We start from the raw sequence: 21,838 nt of genomic DNA on the forward strand, positions 1-21,838 counted from the left end.
GTGCCTTTCTTCTAACGCCCTGAGGTCAGCCACCTCCCCCCCTCATTGCAACACACGAGCTTTTCTGGTATCCTGCTCTCTCCACGCGCCTGCCCGATTGCCACAAGTTGCCCGCCTGATTGTTACAAGTTGCTTCAAACGCTTGCAAGTATCACGTTTTCCGCTCCTGCGTTGAAGCAGACCGTGTGCCACATTGAGCTGAGTGCTGAAGACAAGAGAGGAACAGGACCCCTGACCTCTCAAGAGACTTGGAGCCAGAAGCCAGGCCCCTTTCAGCTTTGGGTCACGCATCCCAGCACCAAGTGGACACGCAGCGGACATTCGGTGAATATTCATTCATTTGTTTAGCAAATGTTTATTGAGTGCTTACTACACACATGCCAGTGTGATCCGTGCGGAGGATATGGGAAACCAGACAGGCGCAGGATTCCCTGGGCTCCAGGGACGCAGAGCCAACTTTAGCCGGCCCCCCTCCCCCTTCCTCCAAAGGAGCAGAGGGTGCGGGTGGGGGAGAGACCAGCGAGTGGAGGCCACGGGAAGCTGCCAAAGAAGCCAAAGCTCGAAGCCAAGCAACTGGCCTAGCTTCTGGCCAGGGCGTCCCCTTCTTCTCAGAACCCAGACGTGGACACACGTGCCGCAGCCACTCCGGGGACCCCTCACATAGCAGGGGCTGGCCTCGCGGGGGAAAGCAGAGCTTTCGTTAAGACGACTGGGAGGAGGAAGGCTACAGGACCTTGCGCGCGCGGCGGCAGGGGTGGCGCGCGGCTGGAGCGAGACCTCTTAGAAGGAGAGAGAACTCTCCAGCCCGCAGCCCAAACTCTGGAGCCTAGCCTGGATTCCAATCGCAGGCCCGCTGCTCACCTATTGTGTGACCTTGCGCGAGTCACTTACCCTTCCCAGGACTCAATTACATCACCAGTTAAGTGGGTTTCCAATAACCTTAAGGTTAGCGCGAGGATTCAGAGAGAATGCCTGGAAAGCTTCCCTAGTGTGTTCTGGGCATGTAGGCTTCGCTCCCGCTCCGTCGCTCACACCTCGCTGGGTCCCCCGCGCTCCCCCTCCCAGGGACGCACGCCTAGCCCATCAGGGCGCGCCCGCCCCGGTGGATTTATTGGCCCGCTTGGGGCGGGGTTTGGGAAGAGGCGAGGAGGGAGGGAGGAGGTGAGGGCGAAGAAAGGGAAGCGGCGGAGGGGCCGGAGGCGCGCGGGGCGGGGCGGGGCGGGGGAGGAGCCGGGCTGGGTTCCTGGGCCCCGCGCGGCGCGCTCCGGGAGCCCGGGGCGGCGGGGGCGGGGGCGGCGCGCGGCGGCCAATGGCGCGCGGCGCTGCGGCGGGGGCGGCGCGGCGACACCCGGCTGCTGACAGCCAAACTCCCCAACTCCGCCCTCGTCCCCGCGGGATCCCGGAGCCCGAGCCGGCCTGGGGCCGAGGCTGCCCGAGCCGCGCTGCGAGCGAACATGGCAGCAGAATGAGAAGGCTGGCGCCGGGTCGTGGCCGTCGGCGCCGCGCTGCAGCTCGAGATCCGCGTCCGGCGCCCTGCGAGCCGCGCGCTTAGCCGGCCTCCTGGTGGCCGCTGGATTATTTCATTCGGAGCCGAGGGCGGGGGAGAGAGGGGGACCCCGCAGCCGCGCCGGTCCGTGCTCGGGCAGGGTGTGCGACTCGCCGGCTGCGGAAAGCACGCGGGAGAGAGAGCGGGTCCCGGGCTGCGGCGGCGCGGGCGCGGGGATGAGCCGGCCATGGGGCGGCCTCGGCGGGGCTCGCGGAGCCGGCCGGCGCTGCGGCGGGGGCGCTGCCTGAGCCGGGGCTCCGCGGGGCTTCGGGGCCTCGGGCGCCCCGGGGGGGTCCCTGCCGCCGCCCCCGGGAGGGACGAGAGCCCCGCGTGGCGGACACTGCAGCAGACGCCGCACTGAGGCGCCCCGAGCCTGCTCCGCCTGCAGCTCGGTGCGCTCTCGGCACCCGGGCGCCTTGCCCGGTGCACGGGCTGCTGGCGCACCGCGGCGAGCCGGGCGCAGGACTGGCTACACGGGGGTGTGTGAGCCTGTGGGACCGGAGATCTGAGCTGAGGCAGAACCCGGCGGACCGGAGCAGCCATGCTTCCCGGGGTGGGCGTGTTCGGCACCAGCCTCACGGCCCGTGTCATCATCCCGCTGCTGAAAGACGAGGGCTTCGCGGTGAAGGCGCTGTGGGGCCGCACGCAGGAGGAAGCGGAGGAGCTGGCCAAGGAGATGAGCGTCCCCTTCTACACCAGCCGCATTGACGAGGTGCTGCTGCATCAGGACGTGGACTTGGTGTGCATCAACCTGCCGCCGCCCCTCACCAGGCAGATCGCTGTCAAAACCCTGGGTGAGCGACCCCCTCCCCCCTCCCCTGCAGCCTTCCTTCCTTCCCTGCTGCTCTTCTGCTCTCGCCCCCTCTTCATCCCCGAGGCTTACGAGGCATCTACGCCGGCCCGGGGACCTGAGATGCCACAGGCCACTCGGAGCTCCCTCCTTCCTCATCCCCGGCCTTCCCAGCCTCTGCGCTTCTCTCCTCCCTTCTGGCACCACCTGGACGCGCCTTCCCACGTGTGTGGCGCGGAGGCTGGAGGAGGCGTGTGTTCCCGGGATGTCGACCAGGCGGATCGGATGCCGAGGACTGGGCATGGGCTGCTCGGAGGGAGAGGAAACTCAGTCCCCAGCTGTGCCCGTAGTGCCCCGAGTGTGTGCGTGGGTGCGCGCCTGGGAGAGGCGAGTGCGCGCCCGGGAACACCCGAAACAAGGGCCCCACACGTGTGTCTGGTTTTCCTGAGGGCGGGAGACTACCTGATCCGGAGCAGCTGTGACGTCCTGCCCGGCCAGTTTGCTTCTTTCTGCTGTTAGTTTGGTGTGAGGTTAGAATTTGACGATCAGCTGGAATTACTAAGTCTTGGCTGTAAGCGAGGACGGCGGGAGTGGTTCGATGGGGCGGGGGGAGAGGGATTTATGGGGACGTCTTCCAGGAGGTCGTGGGTTAGTGACGACCGGTTTGATAAAACCAGGGGGATTTAACTGTCGAGCGTGGCAGCTCAGGAGCTGCCTTCTGCGTGGGTTTGGAATGATAGGTCTTGAATTTTTAGGGGACGAACGCAGCCGTTCCAGAGGCATGGGTGCTTTGTGTGGGAAAAGCCCCCGCGCAGCCCCTTTCACGTGGGAGCATGCACTAGTCCCTCCTTAATAACCGTGGGGAAAGTTCCCAGGTCTGACGTGGGCAGGGAGGCTGGGAACGGGCTCACCGCCCCTGGCCATCCGGTCCCCCCACCTATATAACCCAGGCAGTCTGAACAATCTCCGAGCACAGAGCAACCGCGGCTTTGCCGTGCCCAGGGGAAAAAGAAGCGTAATTTTGTCCATTGGCAGTCCTCACACATACCTAAGACGATCCCAGCAGTATCCCTGCCTCCGAACCCGCCCAGAAAGTGTACCGCCCGCCCTTGAAAGTTGGAATTTTTATTGATGAGGAAAGAGACCAAGCTTATGGCCCAGGACGCGACATTAAAGAAGTGTTTCAAGGGAAGGGCAGGGACAGTACCCAGAAGTCCATGGTAATTTATGTAATCTGGGAAGGCGTGTTTTATTTTTATGTTTTAATGGGCGCGGATTAAGGGTAGATGAAATGTACGTATATTTTAATTAACTGCAGAGACCTATGACCGGAAGGTAGAACTCTGTCTTCCTAGAAAACCATTTAAAAAAAAAAAAAATTAGGCCATTTTGCTCTGGACTCAGACGGGACATCTGATCCAATTCCTAAGGAGGCTGCCCAAGCCTGTCAGTTTTCATGTCAATTTGATTAAGTTTCTGACCTTTGTTTATTTTTCTTTGGCCTTGAATTGAATGTCCTTGGGTTCTGGGCTCTCTTTTCTGTTTGGTGTCATATATGTTGGATAGCTGACCTCTGTGCTTGCAGTGGGTCTGTGCGTTATCAAATAGGTCATACCCCTCCTGTGGCCTGAATCTATTAGGACAGTTGGTATCCACCAGGTTTCACCTGAAGAGCTTATGCCTGGTCATATCAGACAGACCTTGTAACATCGCTTCTCCCCACTATGGCAACGCAGCCCTGTCGGTCAGCACCCCTAAGGCGTATCACCAGGAGAGTGGCAATTTGGAGGACAAGGATGTCCCTGTTTCCTGACCAACTCTTGTACTTCAGCTCAAAGAGCATTTGGTTGGAGAGGAGGGGCACACATTATACGTTTCCGGATACTTCTGTTCTTATTTGCAATAATCCCCGTGACTTCTTTTTTTCCCTTGACAAGACTAACATGAGTTACCTCTTCAAAGCCAAGCCAAGAGGCTTCAGAAACAGACTTAGTTTAATAAGCGTGACTAAGGAATAGGGTTTTGCGTATATGTTTTGTAGGAAGTTTTGAGCTTTTTTTCTTTTTTTAACTCCTGATTTTGCAGGTAACTTGAGATAGGTTGTGATTATCGAAAATGAAGGGGGACATCGACTTTAGATGTGGCCGGATGTTGGTCTCATTCCCCACATCATCTCTCCTGGAAAATCCCCAGGCCACTCCCGTTGACGATGTACCTGCAAATATGCAGCCTGGTGGTCATCTTGGTATGCTTTGCTGTCATGGTTAGAGGTTCAGCACATACAACACAGGAAGTGAAACACCCCAGACAGTTACAGGCCTGGTTTGGCCGTTGGGGTTTATAGCTGCTAGAGTTTGCCCAGAATTGAAACAAGCCGGTCTTCACTGGTCCTGGTGAATTGGCCTTCTTTTGGCAAAGGCTAGGGCTTTGAGTTGCTGGCCCAGCAGTGGCCAGTGGTCTGTGGCCATCTATCCACACTCATAACTGGTCTCAGGCCTGTCAAGGTAAGGGGTTGGTCTGGGGACCATCGAGGAATGACACTTGGAATCAATAGAATCATAGGGGCACTTGGGTGGCTCAGTCGGTTAAGTGTCTGACTCTTGGTTTTGGCTCAGGTCGTGATCTCAGGGTTTGTGAGTTCGAGTTCTGCATCGGGCTCTGCACTGACAGTGTGAGCCTGCTTGGGATTCTCTCTCTCTCTCTCTCTCTCTCTCTCTCTCTCTCTTTCTCTTTCTCTTTCTCCCTCTCTCTCCCTCTCTCTCCCTCCCTCTCCCTCCCTCTCCCTCCCTCTCCCTCCCTCTCTCTCCCTCTCAAAATAAATAACCTTAAAAAAATAGAATCACATACATCCTCCTTTAATTTCTAAAAATTCCCTTGAAATCCCTACTTTGATGAACTAGGCATTTCTCTGTTGTAGAGACTTTCCTGCCATTCTTTTGTACAGTTTCTCCAGCGCCCAGGGCTGCCCCTTATTAAATACCTACCCTGTGCCGGGCAATATGGTAGGTGCAGTATGGAAAACGTTTCATTTCATGATGAGAATGGTCCTCTGAGATAGATGTGATGCCCATTTTGCAAATGAGGCAGCTAAAATCCAGAGACCCGAGTGGAATTGCTCAAGGGAATACTGCTGGGGATTTGAACACCGCCATTCTGCCTCCCTGGAGTCCTTTTTTCCCCCTTCCATCCCCTAACCTTGCTTCTTTGCCTCAGTTCCTTTTCTCAGATCGTAGTAGCTCGGGTGAGACTGTAGAATTATCCTTTATTCCTGTTTACCCCACCCGTGGAATTAGTTCTCTCTTATATCTGTTCCTTTTTCGCTATCACTGCTTCCTCCAGAGAAGGAACTGGCTCCGTACCTGGGCTTCTGAACTAGGTTCCAGCCTGCCCCTCCTCGCCACTGCCTCCATTGTCCACGCTGCTGCCAGAATTTCCTTGAAGATTTTACACTCGGTCATGTCACTGTGCCCCCCTTGCGTCACTTCTAGGAAGAGTCCCAAGTGCTTGGCATGTCGGGCAAGAGCTGGCCTCGGGTGAGCCTGCCCGGGCTCATATCCTGCTGGCTATTCTGGAACCCCATGAGCTTTAGCTAAACCCCAAACTACTAGTGTGCCCTTGAATGGTCCCCTGTTTGATTATATGTCCATGCCTTTGTCGGGAACACCTGCCTTGTGAGGGTTGCCTGTTCATTCTGGAAGAGTCTGCCCTTGTGTTACCTCCTCCCGGAAGCCTCCCCCTTTCCCCTTCTCACCCCTCATGTACCCTGCGGTGGTCTCAGCACCACATGCCCCCCATCTTTCCCCAAACTTATCGTAGTGCATCTCAGCAAACTGGAGGCAATCACTCTTACCAGTTTTGAAGATCTGGCTGGGTATGTAGTGGCAACCATGTGGGTGAAAAATTCTAAAACCTTTTTTACGTAGCTGGTAACATTCCATACCATACGTACTGTTAATATACTTTTGTCATGCAACAATGTTAATCTTGAAAAGATACACACACACACACACACACACACACACACACATTCATATATACGTATATAAAAACCAGCATCTGAAAGTATCCTTGTTCCTATTTTTGGCTGCATAGTATTTCATCATATGGATAAATCAACATTTATTTAACCAGTTCCCTATTACTGAGCATTCGGGTTATTCCCAATCTTTTGCTTATACAAACACGTAGTGAACAACCTAGAACCTGTGTCATTTTGCGCACACGAACGTGCTTGTAGGACAAATATGCCAGCGGCTGGTCAAAAAGTATGTGCTCATTTCCTTTGACAAAGATGTTACCAAATTAACCGGCGCCCAAAATGACACTGCTGTTTGTCAATTTCCTCGTGTGCCTCTCTCTCTGCAAGCTCCTTGCCTGCCAGGTGCCTGAAGGCTTCTGAACTAGGTTCCAGCCTGCCCTTCCTCGCCGGGATGGTCTCATTCACCTTTTGTATCCAGATCAGCACAAGCTCCCAGCCAGCCTTTGGGGTCAGTCAAAACCTGTCTCCAACTTGCCCTGCTGCACCTAGAGTATGCAATGAGCCACACGCTGGCTCCCTAGGTCCACTCTTTTTTTTTTTTTTTTTTTTAACATTTTTATTTATTTTTGAGACAGAGAGAGACAGAGCATGAATGGGGGAGGGGCAGAAAGAGAAGGAGACACAGAATCGGAAGCAGGCTCCAGGCTCTGAGCCATCAGCCCAGAGCCTGACGCGGGGCTCGAACTCACGGACCGCGAGATCGTGACCTGAGCTGAAGTCGGATGCTCAACCGACTGAGCCACCCAGGCGCCCCCCTAGGTCCACTCTTGTTCCTTATCCAGTCTAGTCTCTATACGATAGGCGAGTGCCATCTATCTGTCTATATATATAGATGGCACTGTGTCATTCCCTGCTCAGAATCTCTCAGTGCTATCTCCTATGGCACTTGGGGTATCATTCAGCTTTCTTGGCCTGAGTGGCCCTGCCTAGAATCCCTGTCACCTCCTTGGTGACTGTCCACTCTCCCCGGCTCACTACCCTCCAGCACCTTGGGCCTTTTTGCTCAAACACACCAGCCTCTTTCCTGACTCTGGGCCTTTGCAAACTGGCTTTTCCCTCTGCCTGGAAGGTTCTCCCTCACTCCTCTGAATGGCTAGCTCGTTCTGACTTCACATTTCAGCTCCGATGTTATGTCCAGAGAGAGGCCTTTCTGATCCTCCTCTTCCAACCCAAAGTCCTTTCCCCCACTTCTCAGTTCTCCCTCTGCACCCTCTTTATGTTCTTTGTAGCGCTGTTGCTGTTTGTATGACCTCTTTCCCTTGCTAGTTCTCTTATTTGGTATTTATCTCCCCATGTGGAAAGAAAGTTCTTTGAGGTAGAGCCTGCGACTGTTTTGCTCTCCGGGGTGGCCTTATCTCCCCTAGACAGTGCCAGGCGCTGAGTCACCTACTAGGCATCCTGTAAATATTTGCTAAATGACAAATGAATGCCTTTTTAATGAATGAATGGATGCTTGGGGAAGGCAAAAGGTTACAAAGAGGATGGGTCCATCAGTAAACCACACTTTGCCCTGCACGCAGTAGCCCACTGTCTCCCAGACACTCACACGTGGTCTGACCACCTGGAGCCCTTGTCAAAAGGCAGATTCCAGGGTGGGACCCAAGATTCAGCGTTTCTGTCCAGCCCCGCCTCCCTCCGCCAGGTGGTGTCGATGCTGGGACAGCCGGACACAGAGATGTGATGGCTCTGTGCCTCTGGGAAAACAAGACCAACCTCGCCGTGAATAATTAAACTGGCGAGGGGGTTGGGGGGGGGGGGAACGGTGTTAAAGTATCTGGTGCCTTTGTGTGTAACACGACGACCTCTGTTTTCCTGGTCCCTGCCCCAGTTTCTGGAGCTGGGGGAAGCCTCTCTGCGGGATGGGAGGCTCCTTTGGGATGGTGACGAAGGCTGCGGAGTTTCTCTGAGCTTTGATGGTGCTGCACGTGCATCTTTCCCGGACTTGTTTGGTGTCCTCAGCTCCGTGCCCTTTGCCACCCCTGCGTCATAGTGTCTGCAGTTGCCCAAGGCGGACAAGGGCTGCTGGGACAGAAAACGGGGATGGTCGTCATGGCCCCACGCGCGGAGCTACGGCTGTAGATAATCGGACATCATTTGTGCACTTGGCGGTCACCATTCTGAAATCCCAGCAAACCCCGCATTTCTGGCTCCCCCCTCGAAGTCGCTTTGGGATGTTTTCCTCTCCGAACACAGGGTGGAAAAGGCAATGTGCTCTTCTCTCTTGAGTTTCTGCCCGCTCAGCACTGAGTGCGGTGGTTTGGGTCTATGGGTTTGTTGTAGGGTCGAGGACGCCCTGGGGCGTTATGTCCATGGCAGAAATGACTCTGTACTGTTAGGAAAAGTCAAGGTTCACCAATCCCACTCCATCTAACTGAAATTAGGTGCAGTTGAGTGATTATTTTGCTGATGATATCTGGCTTTGAAAATGTACGATTCTGCAGAAGATTAAACGGAAATGAGAAAAAGCCAAAGGCAGAAACTGGACATTTTGATGCTGAAACTAGGGAGGAATAAAAAAAAATGGTGGAAGTAAATAGCTTGTTTTAAAGGTTTCACCAAGAAGGAAATACACAGGCAATTAGTTACATATTTTGATTGAGGGCCGTCATGGCCTCTCATTGTAGACAACATTGTGATTCGCAGAACTGCTGGTGATAGAGTAGGTTGGCAGGTCACAACTGTGTGTGTGACATCCTTGTCGAGCCTCAGGTTTCTGGCCAACAAGATGGATTTAAAGGTATTATCATAGGGGGCACCTGAGTGGCTCTGTGGGATAAGTGTCCAACCCTTGATTTCAGCTCAGGTCATGATCTCATGGTCATGAGATCGAGCCCCACGTCGGGTGTGGAGCCTGCTTAAGATTCTCTGTCTCCTTCTCCCTCTGCCCCTACCTAGCTTGCTCGCTCTCTCTCTCTCTCACTCTCTGTCTCTAAAATAAAAAAAAAAAAATCATACAAGGTTGGTGTGACAATTAAAGTGAGGGGGGGTGTGTAAAGAGCCCACGCCCCCCACCTGCTATCTGCCTAAACTCAATAAATGTTAGTCTATTTCTTCTTGATGTGATCAATTCTTCAACCTATTCCAAATGGTACTTAATTTTTTTGTTTTTTTTTGTTTGTTTGTTTTTTGTTTTTTTTTAAATTTTTTTTTTCAACGTTTATTTATTTTTGGGACAGAGAGAGACAGAGCATGAACGGGGGAGGGGCAGAGAGAGAGGGAGACACAGATTCGGAAACAGGCTCCAGGCTCTGAGCCATCAGCCCAGAGCCCGACGCGGGGCTTGAACTCACGGACCGCAAGATCGTGACCTGGCTGAAGTCGGACGCTTAACCGACTGTGCCACCCAGGCGCCCCTTTTTTGTTTGTTTTTAATATGAGAGAGCAGGAGCACAAACAGGGGAGAGGGGCAGAGGGAAAGCGAGAGAGAATCCCAGGCAGGCTTCACGCTCAGTACAGAGCCCGACGCGGAGCTTGAGCCCACGACCCTGGGATCACGACCTGAGCTGAAATCAGGAGTCGGACGCTCAACTGAGCCACCCAGGTGCCCCCGACCAGTGGTACTTTTGAAGATTTGCTTATCATATTTTTAAAAGAGGTGATTCCCTCCTGCTAGATTCGGAAAATACAGTTGAAAGTTATTATTATCCTCTTTTAGAGGAAATGGGCATAAGCCAAGCTTCACATGTGGGATTTGCTGAGAATACAGTACTTGCTTCACAGACGCATGATCTAGAAGGTGCTGATGGTGTTCCCAGGAACTCACCACACCTGTGGAGATTCATCATCCCCTGTGAGAAGGATGCTGGGTCCTCCACGGAACTCAGGGGCAGGGGCATAGCTCAGGTCTCAGGAGGCGCCTGGAAACTATGAACTCCTGGAATTTTATTGTTTTTGTGCTCTGCTTCTCTCCATGTGTTGGCCTCATCGCCTGTCCTGCTTTAAACCACCTTTCTCTGCTTCCTGCATCCATGTGGTGGACAGAACGCCAAATATGGTGGCCAGGACTCCCAAATGCAGTTATCACCGGTCCCCACTTCCCCTTGTCCCCGCTTGTGTCTAATGCTTTCCCCTGGCCCGGTCTTTTTGGAGGTTATCTTGTAACATGGGGGACCCATCACGAAATGCCGTGGGGGACCCTCTACTGCAGGGAAGTGGGGGTGGAGGGACGACAGGCGGGCGTCCCGAGCTGGGCCCCACTCCCTCAAGGTGCTCATTCTAAGAACACACGCTTGGGTGAAGGTTTTACAAACGTAGACGTTTCTGGATACTGTGGGTTCCTTAGCCATGTTGCTGAAACACACGCTCAGCACTTTGCCGCTTTTATAATAACCGCAGTAAAACAGTGGACAGAAGAAACACGTGTGTGACGACCCAATGCCAACCTTGTCGTCATTAGTATTAAGTTCAGGGAGTGTGTGTTTGTAAAATATGTGATGGGAGAATGGATAAACTTGACCGGCTCCATTGGGTTTGATGGCCGAGCACCTTCTGCTTGGCACGTGCCAGAGGCGGACTGTGGTGAGCGTAGGGCCTCCAAGGAGTCAGGAAAAGGATAGAGCTTCCTGGGGAAGAGGAATTTCTACCTTTGGACTGCCTTCACACTGGAAAACTCTTCCCTAGGCCTCCAGCCTGCTAGTCCGCCCTGCAAATTGGGGACCTGCCGGTCCCCATAATTGCATGAACCAGTTCCTTAAAAATAAGCCTGCCTTGCCCTCACTCCCCGACCCGTAGTCCCTCCCTCCTCTTCCATTCCCTCCCCCTCTCTCCCACTCTTTCCCCTCACTTTCCCCACATCCTTCCCCTCTTCCCTTCTCCCTTTCTCCACCCCCCCCCCCCCATCTACCCGCCCACCCCGTATTGGTTCTGTTTCTCTGGAGCCCTCTGATGAACACACATTTTGCCTGGATCCAGTCCACCTGGCCAGGTGAGCTGGGCGATGGCACCCAAGTGTGGGTCTGGCAAGACTCCTTGGTGCTGAAGCTGTTCCATTGAGTTCAGCTGGTGACTGCGGGCCCCAAGGAGAGCACTGTCTGAGCTTTGTCCTCTAGAACGGGAAGACTTTGAAGGCAAAAGATCTTTTTGGTTTAGACTCCAACAAGGCGGGGCGGGAAGGCTTTAGAACCCTCGCTGCTGAGAGCCGCAGGGACCCTGACCAGTTCTACCTCTGTCATCCAGGCTTTGGGGAAGCTGGCTTCTCAGGTTTAAGCAAGCTTAGGACGCCCTGGAGTTTAAACTTTCCCTGAGAATTGTTAATGCCCTGGGAGCATTAAAAAGTGCAGGAAAAAAAAAAAAAACAACTTTACAATGATAGGAATTGTTTTTAAAATTTCTGATTTCCAACTGCAATGGCTTTCATGGTACCGAGAGGCTCTTTCAATTAGCATGACGCCCGTAACTGAAACTATAGAGTGTTGAAGCCCCAGTGAAATGGGTATGTAGCTTTCACATTGCTTTTTTTATTTTTTTTCAACGTTTATTTATTTTTGGGACAGAGAGAGACAGAGCATGAACGGGGGAGGGGCAGAGAGAGAGGGAGACACAGAATCGGGAACAGGCTCCAGGCTCTGAGCCATCAGCCCAGAGCCCGACGCGGGGCTCGAACTCACGGACCGCGAGATCGTGACCTGGCTGAAGTCGGACGCTTAACCGACTGCGCCACCCAGGCGCCCCCACATTGCTTTTTAAAAATAGCTTTATTGAGATAAGCTTTATGTATCACAAGAGTTACCCATTGAGAGCCAATGATTTCTAGTAAGTGTATACCATTGTGCAAAAAATTTTAGAACGCTTCCAACATCCCCACACGTTTCCTCCTGCCTGTTTGCAGCTGGCCCCCATTCCCACCCCAACCCCCTGGCAACCCCGGATACGCTTTGTCTCTGTCATTTGGCTTCTTCTAGAAATTTCACATAAATGGAGTCCTGTAGTATGTAGTCTTTGGTATCTGACCTCTTTCCCGTAGCATTTTTTTTGATGTTCATCTGCGTCGTTGTGTCTATCAGACATTCATTCCTTTTTCTTATTGCTGAGTAATCTTTGAGTAAAATACCACATTTTATTCATCCATTCACCCTCTGATGGATGTTTGTACTGCTTCTGGTTTTTAGCTATTTTTTTTTTAAGTTTATTTATTGTGAGGGAGAGCACGTGAGCAAGAGCTGGGGAGGGGGAGAGAGAGGGGAGAGGGGGACAGAGAAGGGAGAGGGAGAGAGTCCCAAGCAGGTTCTGTACGGTCAGTGCAGAGCCCGATGCGGGGTTTGAACTCACCAACCTCGTGATCGTGACCTGATCTGAAAAGAAGAGTCAGACGCTTAACTGACTGAGCCCCCCAGGCGCCCCCAGTTTTTAGTGATTATCAATAATGCTGTTTTGAACATTTGCATGCAAGTCTTTTGTAGACCCAGGCTTTTTTCACTTCTTTTGGATAGATATCTAAGAGCGAAATTGCTGGGTTGTATGCTATGTATATATTTGCCTCGTATGTACTATTCTATATTCCCACCAGCTATGTAGGGATATTCTAATTCCTCTACACCAGCACCAACACTTGGTATTGGCAGCCTTTTTGAGGACAACCTTGATAGTGCATAGAGCTATCGCATTATGACTTTGATTTGCATTTCCCTAGTGACTATTGATGTTGAGCAACTTCTTGTGTGCTTATTAGCCACTCATGTATCTTCAGATTTCTTGAGCAGTTTTACATTGAATTTTCTTCTTACTGTTGAGTTGTAAGCATTGGTTTTGGGATCTTGTTGTGTTGTTCAGTTAGGGGTAGATTTTTTGGTTCTTGAATACTTTCCTTTCTTCTTGATTTTGGAACTAGATGCAGCTGAACTAATTCTCCAACCTAACTAAGATTAGCTTTGCCAGATATTCATGGAAATGGTTCATTATTTAGAAAAGCAAGACAGCCATGTGAGCGGATGCTGATGTCTGGGGCACCAGCATTGCCCCAGGCCCTGATAATGTGCTGAAAATCCTTTTTTTTTTAAATGTTTATTTTGAGGGGCACCCGGGTGGCTCAGTCAGTTAAGCGTCCGACTTGGGCTCGGGTCATGATCTCACAATTCATGGGTTCGAGCCCCGCGTCGGGCTCTGTGCTGATGGCTCGGAGCCTGGAGCCTGCTTCAGATTCTGTGTCTCCCTTTCTCTCTGCTCCTCCCCCGCTTGTGCTCTGTCTCTCTCCTTCAAAAATAAATTAAAAAAAAAAAAACCATTAAAAAAATTTTTTAAATGTTTATTTTGAGAGCGAGAGAGAGATCGTGCACTTATGCATACATGAATGGGGGAGGAGCAGAGAGAGAATCCCAAGCAGGCTCCACGCTGTCAGCAGAGCCCAACACGGGGCTGGATCCCACGAACCATGAGATCATGACCTGACTCGAAATCAAGAGTCGGATGCTTAACCTACTGAACCGCCCAGGCTCGCCTGCGCTGAACGTTCAGATTTCCAATTTGAAGGTGATCTGAGGGGGTCCAGGATCCTTTAGTCGCTTATTCTGCCCAGTGTCTGCAGAATGTTTCTCTTCTTCATTCATTTCTCTTTAATAAATGCCTTTGGATGCCTATAGCACTCTGTTAGCTGTCACCAGCCCACCAGCCGTGCCTCAGATGGTGAGATACGGTCTTTGTTCTTGACCGAAGAGAAGCATACGCAAACACGCAACAATGCAATAACATGTATCATGAAGTGGAGTGAATTGTGATACTGTGAGGCCGGGAAGTGTTTGCTTGAGGCAACTGAATAACCCCCCAAATGTCAGTGTTGGGTTAAGGGTCAGCCACCTGGGTAGCTCCCCAGTGCCAATCCGCAAAGGGTACTAACGCGAAGGAGAAAAAGCAGAGAAAAAACCCAGAGAATTCCCCCCACAAAAGGTGCTATGTGTGTGAATAAAAGACTTAGAGCAGAGAGAGATTGGAAGGAACGTCCTCTAACAGCTGCTGAATTACTGCTGTGCTGTCTTCTAGAAGGGCTGGATCTAGAGGCTGGATAATGTTCACTGCCGAGCTTTGGTTTTGCTGAGTGGGGAACTCGGGTTTGAGGCTAGAGAGGGAAATGAACAGGGCCCGTGACGAAAGGCCACGCTGGTCCCCAGGGCCCTTCTCCTCAGGCAGCCTGGGTCCCAAGGGAGGTGGCCCTGCCGATAATGGATGCTGCCTGAAAACTGAGGAAAGAGGAATTCTGAGAGCTGAGAGGGTCCAGGAAGACCTTCTGGAGGAGGTGGGGCTTCTATGGACCCAGAAGAGGGGGTAGGATTTAAATAATTGAAAAGGAAGATATAGAAGGTTTTATGAAGTAAAATCCTTTTCAAGGAACCATCTGGTTCTGGGACAACACTCTGAGGAAAATTGTGTTTCGTATGACTGACCACTTAGGACAAAGAGTAGTGTAAGTATGTCCAAAATTTACTGGCTCCTGGGTGGCTCAGTCCGTTAAGCATCCAACTTTGGCTCGGGTCATGATCTCATGGTTCTTGGGTTCGAGCCCGGTGTCGGGCTCTGTGCTGACAGCTCGGAGCCTGGAGCCTGCTTCGGATTCTGTGTCTCCCTCTCTCTCTGCCCCTCTCCCCCTTGTGCTCTCTCTGAAAGATAAATAAACATTAAAAAAATTAAATTAAAAAAATGTCCAAAATTAAAAAAAAATTTGTTCTCATCTAGAATTAAAAAAATTCTTCTTTGCCAGCAAATTGACTGCCCCCCCCCCCCCCCCCGCAGCCACATCAGCAGGAAGTTCCACTTATATCTTTCTCTCCCCTCAATTCCAAACGGTGACAGTCACAGATGACACAGCTCTGGGGTAGGCAAAGGAAACAGCTTGCAGGATCATTGGAAAGAACCCCCTGGAGAGGAACACAATGTCGGCCTCATGGGGTGTGAAAAGAGCTGTAAAAATCCATTTAGCGAGAGACCTTGTTAAAAAAATTTTTTTTAATGTTTATTTATTTATTTATAAAAAAAATTTTTTTTTTAACATTTATTATTTTTGAGACAGAGACAGAGCATGAACGGGGGAGGAGCAGAGAGAGAGGGAGACACAGAATCGGAAGCAGGCTCCAGGCTCTGAGCCATCAGCCCAGAACCCGACGCGGGGCTCGAACTCAGGGACCGCGAGATCGTGACCTGAGCTGAAGTCGGACGCTTAGCCGACTGAGCCACCCAGGCACCCCTAATGTTTATTTTTGAGATGGGGAGACAGCGCGCGAGTGGGGGAGGGGCAGAGAGAGAGGGAGACACAGAATCCGAAGCAGGCTCCGGGCTCTGAGCTGTCGGTACAGAGCCCGATGCGGGGCTTGAACCCATGAACCGTGAGATCATGACCTGAGCCGAAGTTGGATGCTTAACGGACTGAGCCACCCAGGCACCCCTCAGCAAGAGACCTTGTAAAGACAGAAGCTGCCTGTGTGATGGAGTTGGGGGCCATGCTCTGGTGGAGAGTGGGGTCCGGTGAGGAGAGGGGGAGCCTGCTCAGTTTCTGGGTCTGTGCGTGTCCCTGTGTGATACAGGGGAACCCCTTTTGGTACAGGGGTCAGTGCTGGGGTGGGGATGCAGGGGTGGGGCTGTGATGCACCACAAGAGAAAGGATGAAGGAATCTCCTTGGAGAAGAACACTCTGGGCATGATATGTGGACACACATGTCAACCTCAGGAAAATAATGTTTTTCTAGAGTTGTTCAGCTTTTGAGAGCAGAGTGTGAGCAGGGGAGGGGCAGAGAAGGAGGGAGACACAGAATCCGAAGCGGGCTCCAGCCTCCGAGCTGTCAGCACAGAGCCCGACGCGGGGCTCGAACTCACGAACCACGACATCATGACCTGAGCCGGAGTTGGATGCTTAACTGACTGAGCCACCCAGGCGCCCCTGTTGGGGGAGATGGTTTTAGGGAAAGGCCACAGTGGTGGGATGGGTAGTTAGTTCTTGACCATGGGTCCGGTAGTCAGTCAACAGAGCCTTGCTAGCTGAGTGCACTGGCTGGGCTTTTAAACCCCCCACCCCCCACTGTATGACACATTGTATCTCTGTTGCTTTATTTCAAAAGGAGGAGTTGCCTGTTGAATCTTCTGTTAACCTGTAGAAAGTAAAGTGAGGCACCGAATGCGTGTTCTATCACGGGTGAAGTTGACCAGTTTGAAGAGGCTGCCGGTCACTCTGCTTGGGCTTGAGTCCTGGTTTTGCCACGCTCTGAGTGGCCGCGGACCCTCTACTTAACTCTTCTGAGCCCCTGGTTCTTCATCTGTAAAACAGAGTTAATCAAAGTACCTAACTCTGAAGGTTGCTGACTTAATCAGGGATTTGTTTGTTGGTTGGTTTTTAAATATAATTTATTGTCACATTGGCTTGCCTACAACACCCAGTGCTCATCCCAGCAGGTGCCCTCCTCCATGCCCATCACCCACCCTCCCCTCCCTCCCACCCCCATCGACCCTCAGTTTATTCTCAGTTTTTAGGAGTCTCTTATGGTTTGGCTCCCTCTCTCTCTCTTTTTTTTTCCTTCCCCTCCCCCATGGTCTTCTGTTCAGTTTCTCAAGATCCACAGATGAGTGAAAACATATGATACCTGTCCTTCTCTGACTGACTTATTTCATTCAGCATACTACCTTCCAGTTCCATCCACATTGCTGCAAATGACAACATTTCATTCTTTCTCATTGCCAAGTAGTATTCCATTGTGTATATAACCCACCTCTTCTTTATCCATTCATCAGTCGGTGGTCATTTGGGCTCTTTCCATAACTTGGCTATTGTTGAACACACTGCTGTAAACATTGGGGTACATGTGCCCCTCTGCATCAGCACTCCCGCATCCCCTGGGTAAATTCCTAGCAGTGTAATTGCTGGGTCATAGGGTAGTTCTATTTTTAATTTTTTTGAGGAACTTCCACACTGTTTTCCAGAGCGGCTGCACCAGTTTGCATTCCCACCAACAGTGCAAGAGGATTCCCGTTTCTAATCAGGAATTTATTTAAAGTGAATACTCAATAAACATGAGAATCCTGCTTTATCAGGACTTACTACAGTGAGCTACTTACTATCTATTCACTCTTCCCTTGAGCAGATATTTATTGAGCACCAGCTATATGCCAGGCACTGTCTAGATCCGTGCTTTGAAATGTACTAGCCATTCGCTGTACCCTTGTATGTAGCTCTCTCTTTTTTTTAAGTGGCTCTTTATATGTACATAAATTGAAACTAAATCAAATAGGCAGCTCAGCTCCTCGGTTGCCTTAGCCACATTTCAAGTCCTTGAAGGCCCCACGTGGCTGGCTGATGGCTTCCATGTTGGGCAGTGCAGCATAGAACATTTCTATCATTGTAGAAAAAGTTCTGTGGGATGGCGCGAATGGAGGCTGGGGATTCAGGGGCAAACGTAGCACTCATTTACGCTTCATCTAGATGCGGATTCTTGAGAAATCCAAACTTTTGGGTGTGTTTCCTTTTCTCCCAGGAATAGGACGATAGTCTACACAGTGCATTTGGTCTCATGAGTAATTCGTAGAACTTTGAGGTGTGGGCATGACCTCCTCTATTAGTAAGGACTCTATTATTATTAAAAAAAAATTTTTTTTTTCAATGTTTATTTATTTTTGGGACAGAGAGAGACAGAGCATGAATGGGGGAGGGGCAGAGAGAGAGGGAGACACAGAATCGGGAACAGGTTCCAGGCTCAGCCCAGAGCCCGACACGGGGCTCGAACTCACGAACCGCGAGATCGTGACCTGGCTGAAGTCAGACGCTTAACCGACTGCGCCACCCAGGCGCCCCATCTATTATTATTTAAAAAAAAATTTTTTTAATGTCTATTTTTAAGACAGACAGAGCACGAGTCAGGGAGGGGCAGAGAGAGAGAGAGGGAGACACAGAATCCGAAGCAGGCTCCAGGCTCTGAGCTGTCAGCACAGAGCCTGGCCTAGGGCTCGAACTTAAACCGCGGGATCATGACCTGAACTGAAGTCGAACGCTTAACCAACTGAGCCTCCCAGGCGCCCCAGTAAGGACTCTATGATTAACAAGATGGAGATGTGCCGGCTGTGGAAAGTTTCCTAAACTCCCCATTAGATGTTGGGAGTGGGTAAGCAGGTGGATGACACCCCTCCTCACCGTGGGGTCGTCACAGGTACTCGAGGTCCCCCTCCTTTCAGCCAATCTGGAGCCCATAGGAGAGAAGCACAGTGGGCAGGGACTTGTCACACAGGTGCCTTGGTCCCACAAGAACCGAGAACACTCGCAGCCAGTTCCTGAGGGTGCGCTTTGGGGGAGAACCCCGACTTCACGGGAAGGTTGCTTCCTCTTCTCCCACCAACATAACAGGGGAGATGGGGGTTCTGCCCGCGTGCCTCCACTCTCTGCACCCCTGTCTGTCCCTGAAGCCGAGGGGAGAGGCTGAAGAAGTGCTAACACACAAAGCCTCATCGAATAGGTAATTCCTTTTTTCTAATTATAATTGGGATTTTCTCCCCCTCCCTCTGGGGGAAAGCAATACCCACTATTTAAAAATAATTTTTAAAAAAGTTTTATTTATTGATTTTTGAGAGAGACACAGAGAGAGAGTGAGCAGGGGAGGGGCAGACAGAGAGCGGGGGAGAGAGAGAGAGAGAGAGAGAGAGAGAGAGAGAGAGAGAGAGAGAGAGAGAGAATCCCAAGCAGGCTCTGCACTGTCAGCACAGAGCCCGATCGATGCGGGGCTCGAATTTCACACTGTGAAATCATGAGCTGAGCCGAAACTGAGAGCCGGACTCTTAACTGACTGAGCCACCCAGGCGCCCCCAGAGCAATACCCATTTGCCTGAGCGTTGCTTTGGGGCACCAGGACTCGAAGTTCCAGCTATTTGGAGCGTGGAGGGCGAGGTGAGTGTGCCTTGGTGGGGGGCGTGAGCACACGCGTGCCCCGTGCCCCCCACAGAATGTCGCTTGCCTGAGGTCAAGGGCAAAGCGGGGATTTGAGGTGACTTGTTACCGAAATGTGCCGTTCGCGGCCCCTCTCCTCGCCTGCCTGAATGTGAATAATCCAAAGTGGGCGGTGGAAAGTGCGATTTTTTTTCTCCCGCCCTGTCGCTTCTCCTTTTCCAGTAGTGCTGGGGCCCCCGAGGAGAGGAAAAAGCAGCAGGCAAACACACGGAGGGAAAAAAAAGAGTGCCGCATGGTTCTGTTTGTCTACACTTCTGCTCCCCCTAGCACCGCCCACGTGGGACATTTGTTTGCACCGAATGGCACTGTTCTCAGAGAGTCCTGGGGGACAGGTTTAGAGCCCCTGGGGACGCAGCCTGTCTGACTTCATGTGCACAGCCGTTCACATCTAGGACACACAGGCAGGCTGGCTCTCCCCGGGAGGCCCAGGGGTACCTCTGTGCTGTTTTGTCTGTGGAACTGAGACCCGGCTGCGCGCGCCTGCATGCGTGTGTGTGTGTGTGTGTGTGTGTGTGCGCGCGCGCGCGCGCGCGCGCGGATCCGACCCACTGGGCGCCACCCACAGGCTGCCTGCAGGGGTGATTCCGGCGGGGGTGGGGTGGGGGATGTGCACCGAGCGGCTGACACTCGCTCTTCTCCTTTCCAGCCCCCACAGCACCCCCATGGTGAAGACCATACTGGCAGCCATGCCTGTCACTTCCAGGTACTGGGCAAGCCAGGGGGATTGCGCCTGTCCCATCCTCTGCCAACAGTTCCCTGCTTGGGTATCAGTTTTCAAACCAGTTCAGCATCTGTATCCACCACCCACTTGTTGGGTGCCTACAAAGGGTGCGGCAGTATTCTGGACCATGAAGGGGTGAGGAGAGGTCAGAGATGTACAAGGCATGGTGTCTACTGTGAAAGAGCTTATATTCTTTTTTCTTTAAATTTTTTAATGTTTTATTTATTTTTGAGAGAGAGACAGACAGACAGACTATACGTGGGGGAGGGGCAGAGAGAGAGGGAGACATGGAATCCGAAGCAGGCTCCAGGCTCCGAGCCGTCAGCCCAGAGCCCGACGTGGGGCTCCAACACACACACCGCGAGATCATGACCTGAGCTGAAGTCGGATGCTTAACTGAGCCACCCAGGCTCCCCTCAAAGAGCTTATATTCTATCCAGAAACTACTCCTCACCTTTTTTTTCTTTTTTAAATTTATTTTTCTTTTTGTTTTTAAAAATTTATGTATCTTGGGAGAGGGAGAGAGTGCTTGTGTGAGCGGGGAAGGGGCAGAGAGAGAGGGAGGGAGAGAATCCCAAGCAGGCTCCACGGTGTTAGTGCACAGCCAACCTCGGGACATGAACCCACAACCCTCAGATCATGACCTGAGCCGAAAGTTGGACGCTTAACTGACTGAGCCACCTGGTGTATCTTTTCCTTCCTTCCTTCCTTCCTTCCTTCCTTCCTTCCTTCCTTCCTTCCTTCCTTCCTTCCTTTGTTTGTTTTCCTTTTAATTCCAGGATCGGTTCCTGTCACTTCGAATTGGGCAGAGGAACTGACATTTTATCGAGCCTCACTGCGTGCCCGAGTCAGGCGCAGTTCAGTGCCCTCTCATTCCCACCCCACAGCCAGCCTTCCAGGTGGACAGTTAGCGTCTCCAGCTTAGAAGCGAGAAGCTCAAGTGTAGAGGGGTTAAACATCACGTATCATTGATTCTAAGGCACATGTTTTCACACTTCAGCATCTGCAATACAGATCTGTCTTCCAGTCGATGGCCCGTCCTAGCTGAACTGGCAGAGGCTTGCTTTCTTGGTAGTGAGTAAAATCCTGGTTGCTCTGGGCCGAGGGCAGTGTTTTTGCCTGCAGACGTCCCCTAGGGATGTGACCCATAGTCGTGGGCACAGTAGCCTCCTTACCGTCCTGGAAAACAGGAGACACAAACTGACGCCCTCCCCCATATCCTGGCTTCTGGGAAGTCCCCAAGTTCCGGCCTGTGTGTGTTTATTATTGTCACAGTACCTTATGGTCACCACCCCCAGGTATGCAGCGAGGTCTGGACTATTCCATGGCTGACCTGGATTGAGAGAGCAGGGCCAAGGATGACAGGGGGAGGAACAGCCGATTCTGCTGCTCGCTTTGCACACCTTGGACCTGATCTGCACAGCCCCCACGTGCTGAAATAAATCAGGTCCCGTGGCGGGCTTTCAGTAAGTCATTTTCCAGAGCAGCTGATGTGCAAAGCAGAGAAATAGGAGGGAGACTGGCTGGGTGATTTGTGTCCTTGGTAGGCTGCGTGGAGTAGCAGAACGGGGGGCACTTCTGGCGGGCAGAGCGCCATGACAGGCCTTGCTGGGACCTATCTCCCGATGCCCCAGGGAAACCGAGTCTCAGAGGGGTGGAGTGGCTGGTCATTGTCCACACTGCTAATCCAACCGAGGTCTCCAGAGAATGTTCCTTTCAGCTTATCAGATATTTACTCACTGGGGGGGCTGAGTTTCTCCAACAAGGAGTCAAATGGGGAAGGTTGACTTCTGGGAAGCCGTCCTAAGGAAAGAACCTCAAATAACAACTATGAAGAG

The 21,838-nt window shown here is 51.9% G+C and overlaps 1 protein-coding gene and 1 long non-coding RNA gene across 2 annotated transcripts in view; both read left to right on the forward strand.

Moving 5' to 3' along the window:
• The first annotated feature begins 1,328 nt into the window (after positions 1-1,328).
• GFOD1 (glucose-fructose oxidoreductase domain containing 1) overlaps positions 1,329-21,838 on the forward strand; it is a 120,266-nt gene continuing 99,756 nt past the window's right edge. The window contains exon 1 of the mRNA XM_043590808.1: positions 1,329-2,340. Within this exon, the coding sequence (XP_043446743.1) occupies positions 2,088-2,340 (253 nt within the window). The 5' untranslated portion in view covers positions 1,329-2,087. The remainder of the gene's footprint in view (positions 2,341-21,838) is intronic.
• On the forward strand, positions 5,111-8,871 carry LOC122489229. The gene is made up of 2 exons (XR_006298872.1): positions 5,111-6,896; positions 7,135-8,871. It is a non-coding gene; the product is annotated as an uncharacterized LOC122489229 (long non-coding RNA).

The sequence above is a fragment of the Prionailurus bengalensis genome, chromosome B2 (assembly GCF_016509475.1).
Source record: "Prionailurus bengalensis isolate Pbe53 chromosome B2, Fcat_Pben_1.1_paternal_pri, whole genome shotgun sequence".
Taxonomy (NCBI): Eukaryota; Metazoa; Chordata; class Mammalia; order Carnivora; family Felidae; genus Prionailurus; species Prionailurus bengalensis.